Below are 19,241 nucleotides of genomic sequence, written 5' to 3' on the forward strand. Positions count from 1 at the left end.
ACCTTTCCTGAATCATCACCCATGTTGGGGTGGATATTTTTGGTGATGAAGCTGCTTTGGAGTCAATCCTATGCCTGTAAGTGACCCCTAACTCACACTCCTGCTAGGAACCCTAATAAAAGTCCATTGGTTCATCAAGTTTGACTTTGGTGCACTTGTTACTTTGGTCTGTCCCTAATTCTTTTCTGGGAATTGTGTATTGCATCTCCCAGGGGAAAAGAATCTCCCCTAGAGAAGAGTCCTAGATTCATTAGCAACATATGTGCCCACAGAGGAAAAAACCTCTTGAGTCCCATGGCAGTTTACAAAGTACTTGTTGAAACTCATTCCGTATTTAATTTCAAATATTTGTAGAGTATGCATTATGAACCTGGTGCTATTTTAGCTGCTTGTGTATATCAGGGAATAAAGCACACAGAAACCCTTGCTCATGGTACACAGGCAAAAAAGTAGATAGAGAGATATAGCAGGAAAGGTGCTGACTTCCTAAAACAGGCAGTCATGGAGAGCAGAAGAAGGTGCACTCATAGTAAATACCTAATTGACATGACTAAGTTTCCACATAGGTATCACAACAAAAAGTATTCCATGGATGCAAGGTTCCTAAGTTTACCTCTGTGTCAAAAATCAAAATAATGAACTATATTCCTAGAATAAAGAGACTGAGAGAAGAATGGAAAAATAAGCAACCAGAAAAGTCATCAAGTGTGAGAGAAAGTGTTGCCTGATAGGACAGAGGCTTCAGCAGACATGGGGAAGAGAGGAAGCACCAGAATGTTCGCATAGCAGAGGATCTATGCTTAGTAAGTTCAAACAAGTCATTAGGAATAGTCTGAGAGGGGGCAAATTTGAAATAAGAGAGCATTTGCTGGGTTACTGCTATCACTAATATGAGAGATGATTAGATTGGAATGCTAGCAGAGAGAAAAAAATTATAATGCTGAAAGCATTTTGAAGACACTGCTACAGAACTTACTAATTGATTGGCAGTAGAGGATGAGAAAGGATGACACTTGGGATCTGCCATTTACAAAGATGAGCAGAATGAAATGGAGCAGAGGGTGGGTAGTTGAAAGCAGGTCTGCTATGGTTGAGCTACCACTGGGCATTAAACAGTAGATAATTAAGAGAGCAACTAGAAAGGTCTGATGGCTGCTGTCCTTTGAAATAGATGGCAGACATAGCATCTAGCATGTAGAGAATCACCATTAGATAAAGTCTTCCAGTTATGTCTTCAAAAATACAAGGAGCCAAATCTTGGTTGACCTGGTTTTAATGATGTCTTAATTCTGAATACCATCCCTTTTCATGTTTCTTATACATAATCTCAACATGAACAAAATCCTAATGGGAACCACGAGGATGGCACACACCTGCATTCCTAACAGGTTAAGAAGTGGAGGCAGGAGAATGAGAATTTCAAGGTCATGCATGGTTACCTAGGAAATCAAGGCCAGCTTAGTTTTTTACATCGTGAGTCAAAAAACCCCCAAATTATAATATTAACAAGAGTGAGGATAGGGAAGAGGATGAGGTGGGCAGAGAAAGCAACTTAAAAATGCTAATGGAAATGGCATTGGGAAATACTCAAGTCTTTTGCTAAAATCCTAATCTTTGACATCCAGCATATCAGCGTGACACTCAGCACTCAACAGACAGTTGTTGCCAACATGTTATGTTTGCCATATATCCAACCGAATAAAAGCAGTAATTTCTGAAGATAAGCTAGACCTTCCTCTGAGGACTTCCTCCTGAACACCCATGTGTTGCCATTGGTTAAGTGGACATATTTCTACTCCAATTCACTCTTCAGTTTTTAATACCTGCCATACCTGGATCGACCTCTTATGTTAGTGGGTTACTGTCAAAGTATTCTCAAGTTGACAGAACGCAAAGGCCCTACCACTCTAATTTCTCTCTTTCAGGTTCTTCAGAAATTAGGTCCCTGGAAAACACTTTTGAAAGATCATTTAAATAGCTAAGAAGGAAGATTTAGAGGTTCCTGAGGGGAAAAACAGATTAAACATGGGCGGAATCTGATTCTCCAAATTTTGAGTGTTTTTTTGTCTATTCCACTGAGGTTTCATTCCTATATTATTAAGCACTTATATTAACTCAGCAACTAGCATTTTTAAAAGATTGTATACTTTACATATGGGTTTTGTTCAAATGCATTTGAAGCCTTTCATTTGGATTTATCTTCCACTATTTCTCCAAGCCTTTAAATAGTGCCTTATATATAGTAGGAACCCAAGAAATATTCAAAAAATAAGTGCCAATGAAAGACACTATACTTTAACAAACGCATTTTGTTTTCACTGATTAAATTTAGTATAAAATTAAAATATATTTGACAGAATATTTAGATTAACAATTTTAGATGAAATATTTGGGTAAATTATAAGTTAAAAGAATAGAAAAATAGGCGGTGACTATGTCTGAAAGATGAGTAATGATAATTTATGAATTCATTCAATAAATACTATCTTCTAAATACAGATGCCGTGTTAGTTTCCATAGGTGCAACTGTAATTTCTACCTTCAAACCATTCACAAACTAGTAAGAGAGAGAGGTAGGAAGATACGACAGTAAACATGCTAATTACAACAATATTATATGTTTCTAAATATTACTGAAATAGAGAAGAGTAAAGAAGGAAGGCCATGGGGAAAACAAAACAAAAACTAAAACCCAAGAACCAACCAACAAAAAACCACAGCCCCACATTCATAGCCTTTGGAGACAGAGTGAGGAGATGGCCTCTGGTCTTGATCTGGATTGGAGTTTGAAGAATAAAGGGCTGAATAGTACTGCCAAGTGTCAGAAGGTTCAGGAAGGTTATGGGAGAAAATAGGTCTCAACACAGCCCTATAGCTAGTAGGCAGATGAGAAATCTAGGGTGCTGGTCTCAGTCACAGACCTGGGGAAATTTGGTGACCTCTGGAGTTATTTGTGGCTGTCACAATTCAGGGAAGACAGGATGTGATTGACACGTGGCAGATGGATGACCAAGATAGTATTAAACATTCCGCAATTCATGGGGTAGTATCCAATGACAGGATTATTGTGCCCCAAATGCCAACAATGTTAATGCCAGGGAATACTAATTTATAGATCTTTTATCTCCAGTGACTTAGAAAAACTCGCTCTCAAACACGGAATGCCTCAAAGGCATATTTATTGATTCAATAACTATATTTTTATAGTATCTAGGAAACAACAATAAAAATGATAATAGAATTATTTTAGCAATATAGCTAATAGTTATTTACAATGTTTCTGTCACCACATACTGTCCTTATATATTGATCCCTTAGGAAGTGCTCCACTCTCAGGCCCTTGCTAGAATTTGGAGGGTTTCCAGGGCTCCTTCCTACTCTGTCATATCTACTTAAAGAGCACTTAGTACCTCTCTTCCATTAGTACAGAACACTAGTTACAGCAAAACATTAACATTCAAACAACAATGCCTTGTTAATGGCTTTCTGTGTTTTAAATAGAATACTGTAACTTGTTTACTCCCCAGAATGCTCTCTAATTTGTTCTTATGTATAACTTATACTTGATAAAACATAGATGTAAAAAATAAATTACCTAATGTCTCATGGCGTGGTGTTGCCAGGCACTTAATTCATAACATAGCATGATTTGTTTTCAAGACTTGAATTCTCAGGCACGTCTTCCAAATAACACTACAGCCATTGTGGACACACCTATTTCTCCAATTCAGATGCTATTTATTGACACTTGGACATCTCTATGAGCTGTTTTTAGGGAACTATTTCCCTTGTCCTCTTCATCTTTAAGGACCATGTATCCACATATAATAGCTGTGGGATTTTTGTTTTCTTGTTGTTATTTTTTGTTGTTTTTGTTTGCTTTTGGTTTTGAATTAGCTTCTGGTAACATCTTGGATTTTCTCCGTGAAATAGTCAAACAAAACAAAACAAAACAAAAACAAACCAACAAAAAAAAAACCCCACTTATTGAGAGCTATGCACTTATCCGGACACTAGAAATATAGTTGTATCCCAAGAAAAACAGCATCCCAGCATCCCTTCACTTAGAGTCTCTGTTCAAGTGACAGTAGTAGCCATTAAAAATGTTCTCAATGTGTAATAATTCCTGGTAGTGACCGTTGCTAAGGAAAAGCACAGGGAGGAATACTAGAACTCTCTTTATGTGTTGACATCTGGTAGTGATGAGATTACAGTTGACGAAAAATACTTGGGCCCATGAGAATGTGAAGGTAGAGTTCTGTGTTGCAAGAAAATAAAAAGAAAAATAGTTCAGAGACCTGAGCATAAGAATGAGTTTATGGTGTCTGAGATGTGACTGCAGTAATCCTGAAGGTTAGTGAACACACAGGGAAATGGGGCTGAAGAGATGAGCTGGGGGTCAGGACTGACAGGTCGTATAAGCAAGATGGGTAACCTCAGTTAACAGGCTTTCCCTTCAGTGAATCTTATCAACGACTCTTAGTAGTAGAAAGTTAAAGATTTTAAAACAATTTGACTGAACAGCTTTAGAAAAGGAGAGACTAAGGATGAAAGGTGAGTCCTCTAACGTAGGAGAGATACCAGCACATAATACTAGATGAGGAAAGTCTTAAGAAAACTGAAGTTGAGACTCATCAGTACTTCATAGTAACTGTGAATGTTCCCATCCACCTTTACATATTCATTTCTGACTAGCATATCTTTTCATTAGGGTTATAATAATGAAGAACAGATAAGCATATGAATAACTTCCAATCTCTTATTTGGGTACAAAAATGGAATTTGATATGTGTGTCCTTGCACATATTTAACAGTGTTGAAGTTATCTTTGATTTTAAGCAGATGACATATGAGAAAAAAAATGATATAACCAAACTCATACATCTTGAAAGTTACCATACTGGCTAGAATAGACAACCCTGTGCTTTCTATTTTATGCATTTAAAATATTTTAAAATTAAATTTCAATTGCTTTATATCCCTGTCAAAGACCTTAGCATATAAAAACTGAAGCTTCTGATCTGAATACATATTAGAATACAGGTAGCTGCAAAAGCCTATGGAAATAGAGAGACGCTGGTGACTGTGTCTACATGGAGAAGACCCAAGAAAAAGTTTCACAGAAATAATGACATTGAAGCTCAATTTGAAAGGAGCCCGGGAGGAAGAGAGGAAGGAAAGGCATGCAGAACAAATAGCAAGGGTATTTTCATGGAATGGTCCCTGGATCTCCCAGAGCTTCATCCTGAGGTGGCCAGGAGAGACTAACAGCTGATAAACCAAGAAAAGAACTTAAGCCATAGATCGTAGTGAATGTAAATTAACGAGTTTAATTTGGGTAGCACAGTCGTCCGGTATACGTAAACACTGAAGATTTTTGAGTAGATAAAGTACATATGGAGGCTTGCGTTTCTTAAGTAATATTCAGTGGTTAAGGTAGAAGTAAAAGTTCCCATGCTGCTGCAAGATCCTTCAAAGACATAGGCAAACAAATATGGAATTATCCTTGATGCTCGCTCTGCGTCATTTCTATCGCATGCCATGTGTAATGTTAGCTTCCTACTCACCTTTATCCTGTGCACCAGAGGAGCAAACAGAAACACAAAGAGCTCCACGGTAGCCATGGAGTTCTGGAAGATCTTCCTTCTGTTGTTTTCTTCCTCATCATGGGAGCTGCTTCGGCATGGCTGCCCAGGAGAGCCCTGGTTTTCAATCTGGTGGATGAAGGCGCTACTGCTGCCAGCCCAGCTGGAGCCTCGGTCTGTACCCCCGAACTGGTCATTGTTGCAGTCCTGTGGGGCCTCCAGAAGCATCCAGTGCAGGGTATGAAGGAGTTTGGTCTCAGCAACACCCAGCTTATCCTGGTGGCCTGCATGGGACAACCACACAGCCAGGTAGAGGTAAATTTCATGCCCAGAATAGTGGAGATGACTCTTTTGTCCGGAAGAATCTATTCTCTCTAGCATTCTTCCAAACTTTTAGTAAATAGTATTTATAAGGCTCATTGCCATTTGGGGAGCTTTCTTACTGGCTAAGGCCTCTGCAGAATAGCATGCTACCATATTTCATCAGTTAGATTCTCAAATGTTTTCCCCAAATGGCCTGTCTTATCATGGTGAAAAGCATAGACAGTGAAGATAAAACGTATTCTATTTTAGCTCTGACCTGGAAAGGTACCTGTAACATCAAAGAAGAAACACAAACGCAGGGAGAGAATAAAGATGAAAGGTGAGTCCTCTAATGTAGGAGAGATGGCCAGCACATACCACTAGATGAGGAAAAGAACGTGGAAGATAATCATTTACACACCACACGCACACACACACACACACACACACACACACACACACAGAGAGAGAGAGAGAGAGAAAGAGAGAGAGAGGGGGGGGAGGGAGAGAGAGAGAGAGAGGACAGAGTGCACACTGAAATGCCTTATGACAGTGCTTTCAACTCTGGGTCACGACCCACTTGGCAAATCTCTTATCTCCAAACATATTTACATTAATATTCATAACAGCAGCAATATTACAGTTATAAAGTAACAACAACAATAATTTTTGGTCACTACAGCATGAGGAACTGTATTAAGGGATCCTAGCATTAGGAAGGTCGAGAACCAGGGCCTTAGGAGTATATGCCAAGCCATGAACACAGTTGCATTAAAAATTGAAAATAAATTATAAATCACAGACTGTGTCAGAATATTTAGCAACCTGATGTTCCTGCTGTTATGTTAATGTCTAAGCAAAGAGTACAATCACATATACAAAGTTAAAAACCAAGAAGCCTGCTCCCTTTTGTAAATGGCTAGGGTGATAAGGAAATTCTATGATTGTGTGAGATAACATATGCACAGTGCCTGGATGGTAGTAACTACATGGCACATGTTCTTGTACACATTGCACATAAAGGACAACTAGAACACCCACCTAGTTTGTTCCTGTTTGATAGCAGGGTTGCGGTGCAGTGGAGAACATGAGGGAGAGCAGCCTGCACTAGCTCCCATCTGGAAATGCTCTGGATGGCTTCAGAGAGGGCCGGGGACAGGCCATGAAGTTTGTTTTCCACCAACACTCGCTCAAAGGACTGTAGATTTCAATTTGTAAAAAGCATACAAAATGAAGAATTGGAAACTATTAAAAAAAATCAACGCTAGAACACTGCATATCCTAAAAGATAGTTATAGACCTCAATTTTTAGGGAGCACTCCTATTCTTGCCAGGCATACACTAAACCTGCAGTGAGTCAACCATAAGTCATCGTCAGCTGTCAATTTGTAGCTTTGGACCCAATGTATATGGCCTGCACTCTGAAATGATCTCTTCTTTTATATCTGTTAAAATATACTTCTTCACATAGCAACCCATTTGTTGTTAAGGTATATTATATCTTATATATTTATAAGATGACATTTATTTTATATACTATATTGTATATACATAAGCATACATACATAAAATTACAGTATTTAGAATTTAATATATTTATATTTTATAAAAATGTTGCTAGAGTATTCAAAGCGGCTGCCACAGCTCTAGACCAAATCGAAATGTGTTTCATGTAAGTATCTTGAGAAAAGGAACTTATGTCAATGTGCTCAACAGGTGTTAACTGTGATAGGAGATAAGTTCAAGAAATATGATTTGGGGAGACTGGTTCAAGAAATATGATTTGGGGCCACAGACTAATTTCATTTTTAAAACAGCAGTGCATCAAAGGATTCCTTAACGAAACCAGGTAGGGAGAGGAGGGGAACAGCATCAAATGTGCCAGCTTTGCCTTGTGTTTCAATAAATTGTCTATCCTTGTCAAATACATATTCAGAGACAAAAGAAAACTACAAGAAACAAGTTTGACCTGTATAAATTTTGCGTTGTTTTGTTTTTGGTACTGACCTGCTACTAGAACAAAGTCAAAACATATTTAATTTAGAAGGACTTATTCATGCACAGTGTTCTAACTGATCAATACACTTGTGCAATTGTCTTATAGAGGGTTGTAATATAAACCCTGCATATTCTACCATATTCTTATAACTATCAAGATATTTGGCAAAATTGACTTGTTTCAGGGATTATCTAATGAGAACTATTTCTTTTCTTATTTAAAACGGCAACAACAACAACATCAATAAAACCCCTAACTTTTATAACATATACACAGATACGTTGAAGAGGATGAATTGCCTGATCTCGTAATCTCAAGGATCTGAATAGTTAATGTCATTTCTTCTTAAATGCTAATGTAACCTTTAATAAGTTATGAAACTCCAGAGTTCTGTCCTTTATTAATATCGATTTCCCCATTCCCCATTTATCTACTTATCCATGTGTGAAACATAACTATTTGATATTCTGTGAGCACTTTCAAAACATCAGACATACCTTTACCAAGAACAGAGAAAAAGTCTTGGCTATTTTAACCTAGAGTGTCAGCGTGATTTAAGGATGGGCTTAAAGTGCTATTGTAATGACTCAGATACAAGAAATTCCACTGACGATTCTTACAAGAAAGACCTGTTTGAAAGTATCCTGTGACAACGCTATAAAGCCAATGCCTCCATGTTCCTGTGCATGTGTGCACATGTGCTGACTCTCCGGTTGGTTTGCACCACGGTTCCTGAATCTGATACTTCAGAAGTCCATACTAGAGGATCTTCCATACAGCTACTTACAAATTCGCTTGGCAGCATGGAAATGGACAGCTTCACACTTCCCCACTACACTAAACAGGCTCTAAAGTCATCTGTGGATCTGTTAAAATCCATTTCCCTTTTCCTTCGTGATTTCGTGTCTTATTTTCTGAGTTCGCAAAATAGATCTTGGAAGGCTATGGGATCCCTTTACAACCTCAGAACAAGTTCTGTAGAAATATTTACAGCCTATTTTCATGATGATTTTAGATCACTCACTTTCAGACCTGCAGAATGTATGCAAGACATAAGAGTACAGAATTGCTCATTGAGTTATTTAAGTACTCCACAGTCATTCATTGAACGAATAACCCACATGTAATAGTCTCTATTTTGTTGAATAACTATTTTGATTTTTAATCTTCCCTAAAATGCCCTCCTGGGCCTAGTTCTTCTCTCTCCACCTTCTCTCTTACTGCCTTGTCAATCACTCCCATTACGGTGGCTTATTCACACTTGAATCACAGTTATTCTCACTTGATGCTAAGGTCCTTTGTGGTTCTCTTGGCTCTCCTCTCTAGATGGGATATGTTCCTTCATACCTTGTGTCTTTGTCCAAGCATCAGGTTAACAATTAAGCCTTATCCACTCACTGCCTCTAAAATAACTCCCCTCCCTCAGCCCTGCTGATAAACTTTGTTACTTTTCTCCACGGTGTTTCTCACAATCTATCCTAAGTATTTTATGTACATATTCGTCTGTGATCTTTCTGCCTCGTGGTAGCATGTAAACTCTGTGCTCTGTTTATGTCTTTGCCCTACCCCAACAGTACAGAACTCTGTCTGGTACATGGTAAATGCTCACTGATATTTGTCAATTGAATTTACTTGTGGAGTTAATATGATTCAGTCTTTCCTTGGGGTAAATTATCACACAGAGAGAATATGGAAATAATCATTAAATGTTGAGGATCACGTACCACACAAGAGGCTTCATATTGCTTCCCCAGTTTAGGCCTCAAAAATGCACTGAAAAATTAGTAAAGGTTTTTGTTATAAACATGAGCAAAACTATTTTTAAGGCATCTCTATGGTATATATTTTTTTCAATGAATAGGGCATGGAGCTAAGAAACTCAGACTTCATGCTTCCATATAGCTTGTTGATGAGCAGATGTTGGATAGCTGACAACATTTGCCTTTACACATTAATTACATACACGAGAAAGATTTGGATTTTCATAATTCCCCATGCCACTCTTTTTTTTGAAGACTTTTACTTAATTGGATTCCAAATCACCCATGGTCAGAAGCGGTGCATTTCCCCGTGCATGCGGTTATCTCTAAAACTGAAAAAAAATTGAGCTCGGATGTGGATCATAATTCTCAGCATCTTAATTTTTAAATGTACTCAATTTCTAAAATAACAAGAAAGTCCTTTGCTGTTTATTGGCAGTGGTGTCAGGCCTGGCCAGGTGAAAGAAATCTATCAAAAATCATTTTGCCCAGAGGCTTCAATCCTGAAGACGGGGCTGGCTGAATCCAAGCAAACATGGTTAACAAGTGGGCACAGCAGACAAACCAAACACGCTAGAGCTAGAAAACAACAGGTCACCAGGCAGGGATTAGAGCAGGAGATGGAGGGGGAATTGGAGGCGCAAGCGGAACCAGTCCCAATTACCTTCCTAGCTCCCCGCCCCCTCTGCCCAGGCTATCTGCCCTCCCACCCCTACCCCCTCAATAATGTATATATTTATTAGAAAACTGCCAATCTGCTTGTTGTCAAACTTCAGTGAGATCTATCTATATTTTTCATGCGTGCTTTTAAGTGGGTGCAGAGGGCTGTCTTTCCACCCCAGAGACGTTGCTAGCTGCAGGCTGCGGCGCGGCCTCAGTGGCAGGGTTGGTTGCGGTGGCGACGACCCGGCGACCCCCCCGAGCGCCACCCCCTGCCCGGCGCCCCTCACCTGGTTTGCCGCCACAGGAAGGTCTGGATAGGCAGAGGGATGCCGCGGCCGCCGTCCTGCTCCTGGCCCTCGGAGCTCTTCCTCTTCACCATGATGGTGGCTCCGGGGAGTCCTACCGCAGAACCCAGCGCGGGTTCCTCGCCGGCCGCCGCCGCCTCCTCGTCGCGCTGCTCCCCCCAGCTCTCATCCCCTCCTTCCCCGAGGCAGAGGCGGCTCTCCTCGCCGCCGGCCCCCGGCTCTCGCCCCTTCCCCCAGCCCTCCCCGCGCGCGGAACATGGCTGATGGAGGAGGGGAGGGCCGGAGGAGCGGCGCGGCGCGGAGGGGGGCGCTCGGAGCAGCCGGCCGGCCCGCCGCCCCCGCGCCCTGCTTTCAGCACCTCCCACTGTGGACAGCGGCCCGCGCCGGGCAGCCCAGCCGCGGAGCAGAGCCGGGGGCCGGGGCTGCAGCTGCGGGGTGGCCGCGGGAGTCCACGCTCCGCATGGCACGGGCACGCCGGTCCCCCACGCGGCCTCTTCGGCACCCAGGGTTCTGTTTGCTCCTCTCGGAGTGCACCCCAGCAATGTCCCCTGTCCTGCTTCCCAACCTCTGTGTCCAAAGGACTGTCGACCTCTGGGGAGGAGGAGCTTTGGAGAGCCGCAGAGCAGTCACTAACTCTGGCATCATTCGCACCTCTTGCAAAGAGGTCAGCAGTCCATCTCGGGTTTAGCAGGAAGAAGGCAGGGGGGAAATCGCTAGAAAATGAAATCAGGGCAGGAGGCAGGCTTGGTAAGTGGGAGGAAACACAAGTTTTCCTATGTGAGAATTTGTTTTATACTCATAGCTGCGAAGAAGTCTACCCGGCTTGATTTACCAAAGCAGGGTGGGACAAAATACCCAGATGTGGGTTTCAGCTAGATGGAAATTGAATCACGTGAAGTATGGTTTATTACAGGTTGCTAAATGCACTTTGGTGATCTTGATCACGCTGGTGGTAGCTGCCATTTTCCTTCCATGTATCAAAGGTCCACACAATTTATAGCTGTGTTCCTTTAACAAGTATTATCTAACACTGAGGCAAGTGGAGGTGAGGTGAGGTTGGATGACGCAGCCCGACTACAAAACCAATGTTATAGATTTATCTACTTGCAAACAATCAAAACAAAACAAACAACATAAAACAATAACAACACAACATAGCCAATGTTATTTGAACAGAGATGAGTGTACAACTTGAAAGGACCAGTCAGATCTTAGGTCTTTATCTTAAGAGATAGGACATGACATTCTCTGTTAACAACATCTATAACCCATATGAAGAAAAATTTATGATACATAGTGATCTTAAAGACCCAGAAATAAACTTTTTGTTTTCTTACTGGAGATCTCTTTTAATCAGGATTTACAAATAAGTATTTTACTTTGGATAGTGTCTTGCTAGGGAGCCCAACCTTCCCTCAAACACTCAGCTACCCCCTGACTCCCATCTCAGTCTTTCAGTGCCAGGATTATAAAAATGCACACCTAGCAAATATAGATCTTAAAACATACTAAGATAGAGACCAGATAAAATGTATTTGATGAATATTTATAATGTATATTTTACCGGGAACTATATTTATGTTGATTCCTGTTCACAAAAGGCTCCCAGTGTTTAAGGGAAGACACCCATATGTAGAGAAGAGTTTCTACCAAACATGAGCACAGGTTCAGTTATGCGCAGACAACAGGAAGAAAATCCAGGCAGGTATCGGTTGTTGGAAAGGAAACTTCCTGCCAGTGAAATGACAACATCCTTTGTGTGTAGTCGATGTGAAAAGGGTAAAGAGGGGAACTAGAAAAGTGTTCTTTGAGAGCCCAGGTCAGTGTCCTGACACAAGATTACAAAACAGACATAATAGGATATGATGGGCAAGTGGGCACGGGGTGGGTATGGGGGACCAGCAGTGGCAAAACACTTAAGGTTTGAACTAGATGGTATTGGCTGTAACCCACTATGTGCTAGATCTGTACCCTATAAAAATGAAAAGCCGTCCCAAGATCTCTAATGATGACAGGATATTAATAGTCTATTGACTATGCTGCCATCAGAAAATACCAACCAAATTGTCAAGTTTCCACAACTGAACAGATAGAGATTTCATTTAAAAAGAAAGAAAAACAACAAGGCATGTTCCTGAGTCTGTGGTGGTGGTTGTGGGGGTGTTGGTGAGTTACTGTAAATTCCAGTGATCACAGCCAGGAGTGAGCTACACAGGTGCATGTGGACTTCAGACAACATTGTAGAAAGACCAATTTTTTGGTTAGTATTATATAGGAAGTCACTGAAACATGATAGTAGATGAGATTCAGGGTGATATATGGGATATAAAAGATGGACTTGATTCGGAAACCTGGGCGATATTAGCTTTAGTATATGATCAGAAAGGCTGCTGTCAAATAGACAACTTAGGCTAAAATAATGTCTACTAGCAGAATTCGAAAGTAGCCTCAAAGATTCCCGTATGTTTCTGTTCACTCATATTTTCTCCTAGAAATTTAATGAAACTCTACTTTGATTGCTGATGTAAAATGATTTATACAAACCTTCTGATTTTAACGATGTTAATACGCTTTGTATTTTAGAGAAGTTTCAAGCTAATAAAAAAACTGAAAGATACTGCCAAATTTCCATATTCTATTTTGCCCTCCATCCACAGTTGTTTTTCTACTATTAACATTTTATATTATTGTGGTGCAATCTTTATTATTTTCTAACTAATGCCAGTCCATTCTAAATGCATAGTTTATAATAGTGCTGATTGTATAGTATGGTTATATGTTTTGTCCAATAATGGCACACATCCATCATTACTGTAGCATATAATACAATTTCATTGGCTCATATTCTCCCATGCTCAGCCTATCCATTTATCTATCTTTCCTTCCCTCCTCTCACCCCTAGCAACCATAGATGTTTTTACTCCCCGAAGAGCTTTGCTGTCCTCATGATATCACACAACATGTGGCTTTTTCAGACAGGCTGTTTCACATTTGTGTGTGTGTGTGTGTGTGTGTGTGTGTGTGTGTGTGTGTGTGTGTGTGTGTAGCTGGATCTGTTTAAATTTTCTCAAACCTTAGTCGCTTGATAGTTCATTTTCTTGTCTCACTAAACATGATCCCGTTGTGACAATGGAGGATATACAGTCTCTGCAACCACCATTCTCTATCCAGGATAGAGAAGACCGCAGTTCAGTTCAACACAACTCTGTAGCTGGAGTTGGTTCAAGCTATTAATAGTTTGACCTCGAGCAGTTTATTCTAGGCATATTTAAGCACAGCACAATTTGGAAAAAAGTTTTCTGAGGAGAATTAACTCAATCCCATGTACATAAAAAAGCTTAGGACACGACTACACTGAATCTCTTGTAAAGTACAAGTGACGTCTTCCATATAGAAATGTTCTGCAGATTAATGGGGGAAATGGGATCAACGTAAACATCATTTTAAGGATCTGTCTGAGGGAGGACAGAGCTATAGAGTGACCGAGACAAACAAGATCAAGATGAGGGGATCAGGCATGCCCTGGTCACCTCGAGGTTATTAGACCATTAGCCACATTCATTCTCAGACTTCGGGATAGAAAATAGTACATACATCTCTCCCTTTGAAGAGATAAACCCCTGGGTTTAACATTCCCAGTTTTCCTAGTGTTTTTCTGTGAGCACTAGGACCTGGTGCCTCCTCCAGACCAGCATTTCAGCTGCTTTCACTCCTGATGATTGTAAATTAAGTTGTGACAAGTACTTCATGTAGGTTGTTTGCAGACTAGATTTTTTCAACGAGTTTGGTTCTATTTTCTAAAAGCCTAACTTCTGGATTCTATAACAAAACTGATTAATTTTGTGGGGAACTTTGTAGGTTGTGGTGGTATATGCCTCGCACTTCATCACCCAGGGGCTAGAAACAGGAGGATTGTCACAAGTTTAAGACCAGTCTTTGTTCTACATAATGAGGTTACAGCCAGCCACAGCAAAATGATCCACTGGTGAGACCATCACTAAAGAATGGGGAGGAGAAAGGAAAAGGGCAAATTGTCTTTTTATTTTAAGGTTTATTTATTTTATGTGTGAGTACGGTGTTGCTGTATTGAGAGTATTATGACATGATGTTTATGAGCAAGAAGGTTATTAGATAGAGTATTGTTGGGAGAAGGAAAAAAATCTGTGACAAGGATAATTAATAAGCAACTTCTGAAGGATATAATGTCTAGTATGCATTTAGATTTTTCTTCCTGGGAAGAAAGCAATTCCTGTGATTGGAAATTATAAAGTAAGAATAGCAGAGGTTATCAAGAAAAGAAGTCAATGAGCATTCAGGCTTGATGACTTATGTCAGCTGAGCTGATTGATAGTCATTTTCTAACAATGAGTTGGATGATGAGGTAGAGTTTTCAAGTATATGTTATGCATTCAGGTTTATGTTCAGTGAAACAGTGCAGTATGATAAAAAAATCAATATTCAAAGAATCCATGGAAAAACTGGGTTACATGACGTTATGAGATGAAGTGAAACTGTACATACTGACTTCAAAGCTCTGCTCCACCTGTCTAGCAGAGTGAAGTGTTGGGTCGTTGGGGTGTTTGAGGAAATACTCTGAGTCACACTCATGAAACCAGCTCAAGCGCAAGTGGGATTGCACTGTTGGTGGTAGAAGTTAAAGAAGAGTTAAAGTCATTTTCCATTCCTGAGTGCACTTGAGGTAGTGAGTCATGAGGAACAGGAGAGAAATCTGTAACAAGCACTGTCAATATCAGTTACCAAAACAACATCTTATTGGGGAGTCAATATTACCATTATGGTTTCTTCCCCAGACAGCCACTGAGCCCACACCTCAACTCTTTTACCTTTCAGGAAGCACCATGCTATCTCCAGATGTATTGTCTATGTGGAATCCTTTCGACATTTTCCAATACTTCTCAATTCAGTTAACCAATGTTGGGAGAAAGTCAAGAACCAGTTTTCTGATCAATAGCATTCACCATAGCAAATGATGGATCTCTGTATCCATGAGAGTTATTAATATCTCAGTGTGGGAGGTGTATTTAGTGTAGCACTTTTCCATAAGTTATCTCAAGTCAGGGATAGCCTTGGATTGAAAGAGTTAAGAAATTACTGAAGTTTCAGAATCATGTAGGAGGAAATTGGAGCAGCAGTTTTAATATATATCAGCCCTGAAGGCTAGTTAGTCTATCTCATAGAAGAGAGTGTGTTTTGACATTAACCAGATGCCAAGTTGCTAGATGTGTACAAAAATAAACATTCTTGGCAGAGAAGCTGAATAGAAAAGAACCATTGGCTGAGTTTTCAGAAAAGATTGCTTCAGTAAACCCAGTTTGGAAAGCTTTAATGCAAGTGTATGAGAGATGGTAATAATAATTTAAAAGGTGTTCATTGTAATCCATGGAAACAGTGTGGTAAAGGACCCCACTCCTGCCTCCTCATTAAGTCAATGGCAATACCTGAAAATTTGAAAGTGGAGCATGGTGGCCATGTCATGTGCGTAAGAGTCAGAAGTGTGCAAAAATAATTACACTGATACTGTAGCCCTAGAGTGTGGGGTTAAAATCTATCACCAGGAGGGAGAAGTAGATTTACCTTATGTGTCTTGCACCCATGAGCTCGCCTCTTCCTGCCTCCTTACTGCATGCTACAGGGCGTTCCAAGGTCTGCCTTCATTCCGTTCATCTCCTCCTGCCCCTCTACTCCATACACACGGACTCTTTCGGGATAGGGTGCTGCTGACTTCAGCATCCTCGTCTGGGTACCAGACCCAGTACAATCTTCTTCTGTGGAATTGCTTATTACCATGATTCAAATATTCCTTCCTACTATGTGCTAAAATTTCTACTACATTTCTCTGTTTTGCATTCTATAGTTCATTATGGTCTGAATATACCATATTTTCAGCTTTAAATTGTAGGCCGGAGTTTATTTGTTAAAAAATATAAACTAAAGGTCTAAGAAATTGAAAAAATTGCTATGTTCTTAGGTAGAAAGACTTATCTCAACACGCATACTTCTGATGTATTTCCAAAATGAAATATTTAGCATGTAACATGTCTGAATCTTGCTCTGCATATCAATGTATAAAAGGTTTATTTACTTAATGCTCAGTGAAATAAAAATTTTCAGATTTCAGCATTATACTGTTAGCTTTTTTTTAAAGATTAAATTTGCAAAACAGTACCACATATTTCATGTAGCTAAGAACTGAATGGCATTATGTTTTTATACCACCTTTGTCCCAGCTTTTCAGAAGCACCGCTTGAAGTGATGGTGTGCTTGCTACTTCCTATTGGGGAGCATCGTCAAAGTGGGGGAGCGTGAGGCAAAAATAGAGCAGGTAGAGTCCAAGGTACCAGTGGTAGGATGGCAACACCACCAGGTAACATCTCACAGTCTGATTCTACCAGCCAGGCCATGTTGAGACTACCACAAAGCATCTCTAGGAGTTAGTTTTGTCATATAAAAATGAAAAAAGAAAAAAAATCTAATGCTGATACATAATTCATCTACAAAGAAGAAGAAAGCTACATTATTTGTATGGATCTAGGGTCATCATTAAAGTGAAATGGTCGAGACCACAAGTATCATTTTGTTTCTGTGTAGAACACACACACACACACACACACACACACACACACACACACACGCACATATACACACAGACAGAAACAGGAGGACCATTGTGGGTGACAAAACTGAATAAAGGGTCTCAATAAAGGGTGATGGGAGGCTGAATAGGCACAAAGTACAATAATATTTTTACGTGGAATTATTATAATGAGACCTGGCTTTATAGAAAGCTACAAAATTGCAAAGACTAAGAGGAGTATTCATTCTGTGGGCTGTGGTGAGGACAGAATACATTAGTATGTTTTCTGCTGTTACATAACAAGTGATTAGGCCAAATATGAGCAGCAAAAATCATCCATTTTTACTGTGCTCATGATATGTGAATCAGGAGACTGGGAGGTCTGAGCAGAATGGTTCTCATTTGGAATTTCTCCTGCCTTGATAGTAAGGTGGTATTGGGCTGTTGGTTTTTGAAAACGTGAATGGGCTGCATACCCAAGACATCTCACATGGAGGTGGCACATGCAGGCTGACAGCTGGGGGCTTGGACCCTCCACCGGAAGAAGCATATACGTGTGCCTTTCTTAAGCGGGGCGTCTTAGGGTAGTCAGATTTTTACTGCTCACTTCTCTTGGAGCTTGTACAACAGGAGAATCTGGTAGAAGCTATGGATCTTTTTCAACCTAGATAATAACGTTTCTCTCTCTGCCTAATGGTTTTGAGCAACATGGCTACAGATTTGAGAGGAAGCAATATAGCTTCCACAACTTTTAACAAGGAGACATATCAGAAAACCACAAAAAGAGCTGAAGTACCTGCAACGCTGTCTGTTCTATGAAATCATTAGTTTATGATTCTGAACTGATGGCATAGCCTTGGGCCATTCCAACAAATTCTCCTACAGCTCAGCCTTTGATGTCATTTTTGACTTAATACTATAATTCACAATGCTTCTGTGCTGAGTGACTGGGGAAAGTGAATAAGCACGGAAGACGAGACTGTGAGAGCCAGGTTATATAAGTCACATCTCACGGGGCTTATTAGTCAACACATCCTTCCAGAGGGCATAGGCAGAGGTGACTCAGTAAGACAAACTGGGACCTGAAGAGCACAGGGTGGCTGCTAGCTCAGGACACCACTTAGAAACTATTTATTTTAAATTGTTAAACATGAGTGGCTAGACCCAGTCTAGGACGGATCTCGGTACTGGCTTTAATTTTAATGATTTCACTAGAGGAATTTTGACAAGCTGCTGATTTCTATCAGTTGTCTTACAGTTCTGTTTCAAGAGTACAAAATCTTTTTCCTCTACAGAGATTTAACAATGCAAAATAAAAAAAAGAGTGCATTGTGTAATCAAAATAAAATTAGTTTGTAAAGTCATACTTAAATCGTTGCAAATATAATTAAATATAAAGAATAGTTTCTGGGTTGGGGATTTAGCTCAGTGGTAGAGTGATTGCCTAGCAAGTGCAAGGCCCTGGGTTCAGTCCTCAGCTCTGGAAAAAAAATAAGAATAGTTTCATAATAAGTTTTCTTTATTTTTACCATAACCACTCTTATTTTTTCTTTTATTGGATATTTTTTATTTACATTTTAAATATTAGTCCTTTTCCCAGTTTCCCGGATATAAGCCCCCTATGACATCCAACTCCCCTTCTTCTATAAGGGTGTTCCTTTCCCCATCCAGCCCCTTCCCTCTCCCCCCAACCCCGAGACACTTCCCTACACTGGGGGATCCAGTGTTGGCAGGACCAATGGCTTCACCTTCCATTGTGCCCAACAAGGCCATCTTCTGCTACATATGCAGCTGAAGCCATGGGACAGTCCATGTGTAGACTTTGGGTAGTGGTTTAGTCCCTGGGAGCTCTGGTTGGTTGGTATTCTTGTTCTTATGGGATTACAAGCCCCTTCAGCTCTTTCAATCCTTTCTCTAATTCCTCCAATGGTGATCCCTTTCTCAGTTCAATGGTTTGCTGCTAGCATTCACCTCTGTATTTGACATGCTCTGGCTGTGCCTCTCAGGAGACAGCTATATTCAGCTCCTGTC

The 19,241-nt window shown here is 40.3% G+C and overlaps 1 protein-coding gene across 1 annotated transcript in view; it reads right to left on the minus strand.

Moving 5' to 3' along the window:
* Unc80 (unc-80 homolog, NALCN channel complex subunit) overlaps positions 1 to 10,820 on the minus strand; it is a 182,042-nt gene extending 171,222 nt beyond the window's left edge. The window contains 4 exon segments of the mRNA XM_032901292.1: positions 5,568 to 5,869; positions 6,930 to 7,086; positions 9,612 to 9,660; positions 10,598 to 10,820. Of these exon segments, the coding sequence (XP_032757183.1) occupies positions 5,568 to 5,869; positions 6,930 to 7,086; positions 9,612 to 9,660; positions 10,598 to 10,689 (600 nt within the window). The 5' untranslated portion in view covers positions 10,690 to 10,820.
* Between the last annotated feature and the right edge of the window lie 8,421 nt (positions 10,821 to 19,241).

The sequence above is a fragment of the Rattus rattus genome, chromosome 4, assembly GCF_011064425.1.
Source record: "Rattus rattus isolate New Zealand chromosome 4, Rrattus_CSIRO_v1, whole genome shotgun sequence".
Taxonomy (NCBI): domain Eukaryota; kingdom Metazoa; phylum Chordata; class Mammalia; order Rodentia; family Muridae; genus Rattus; species Rattus rattus.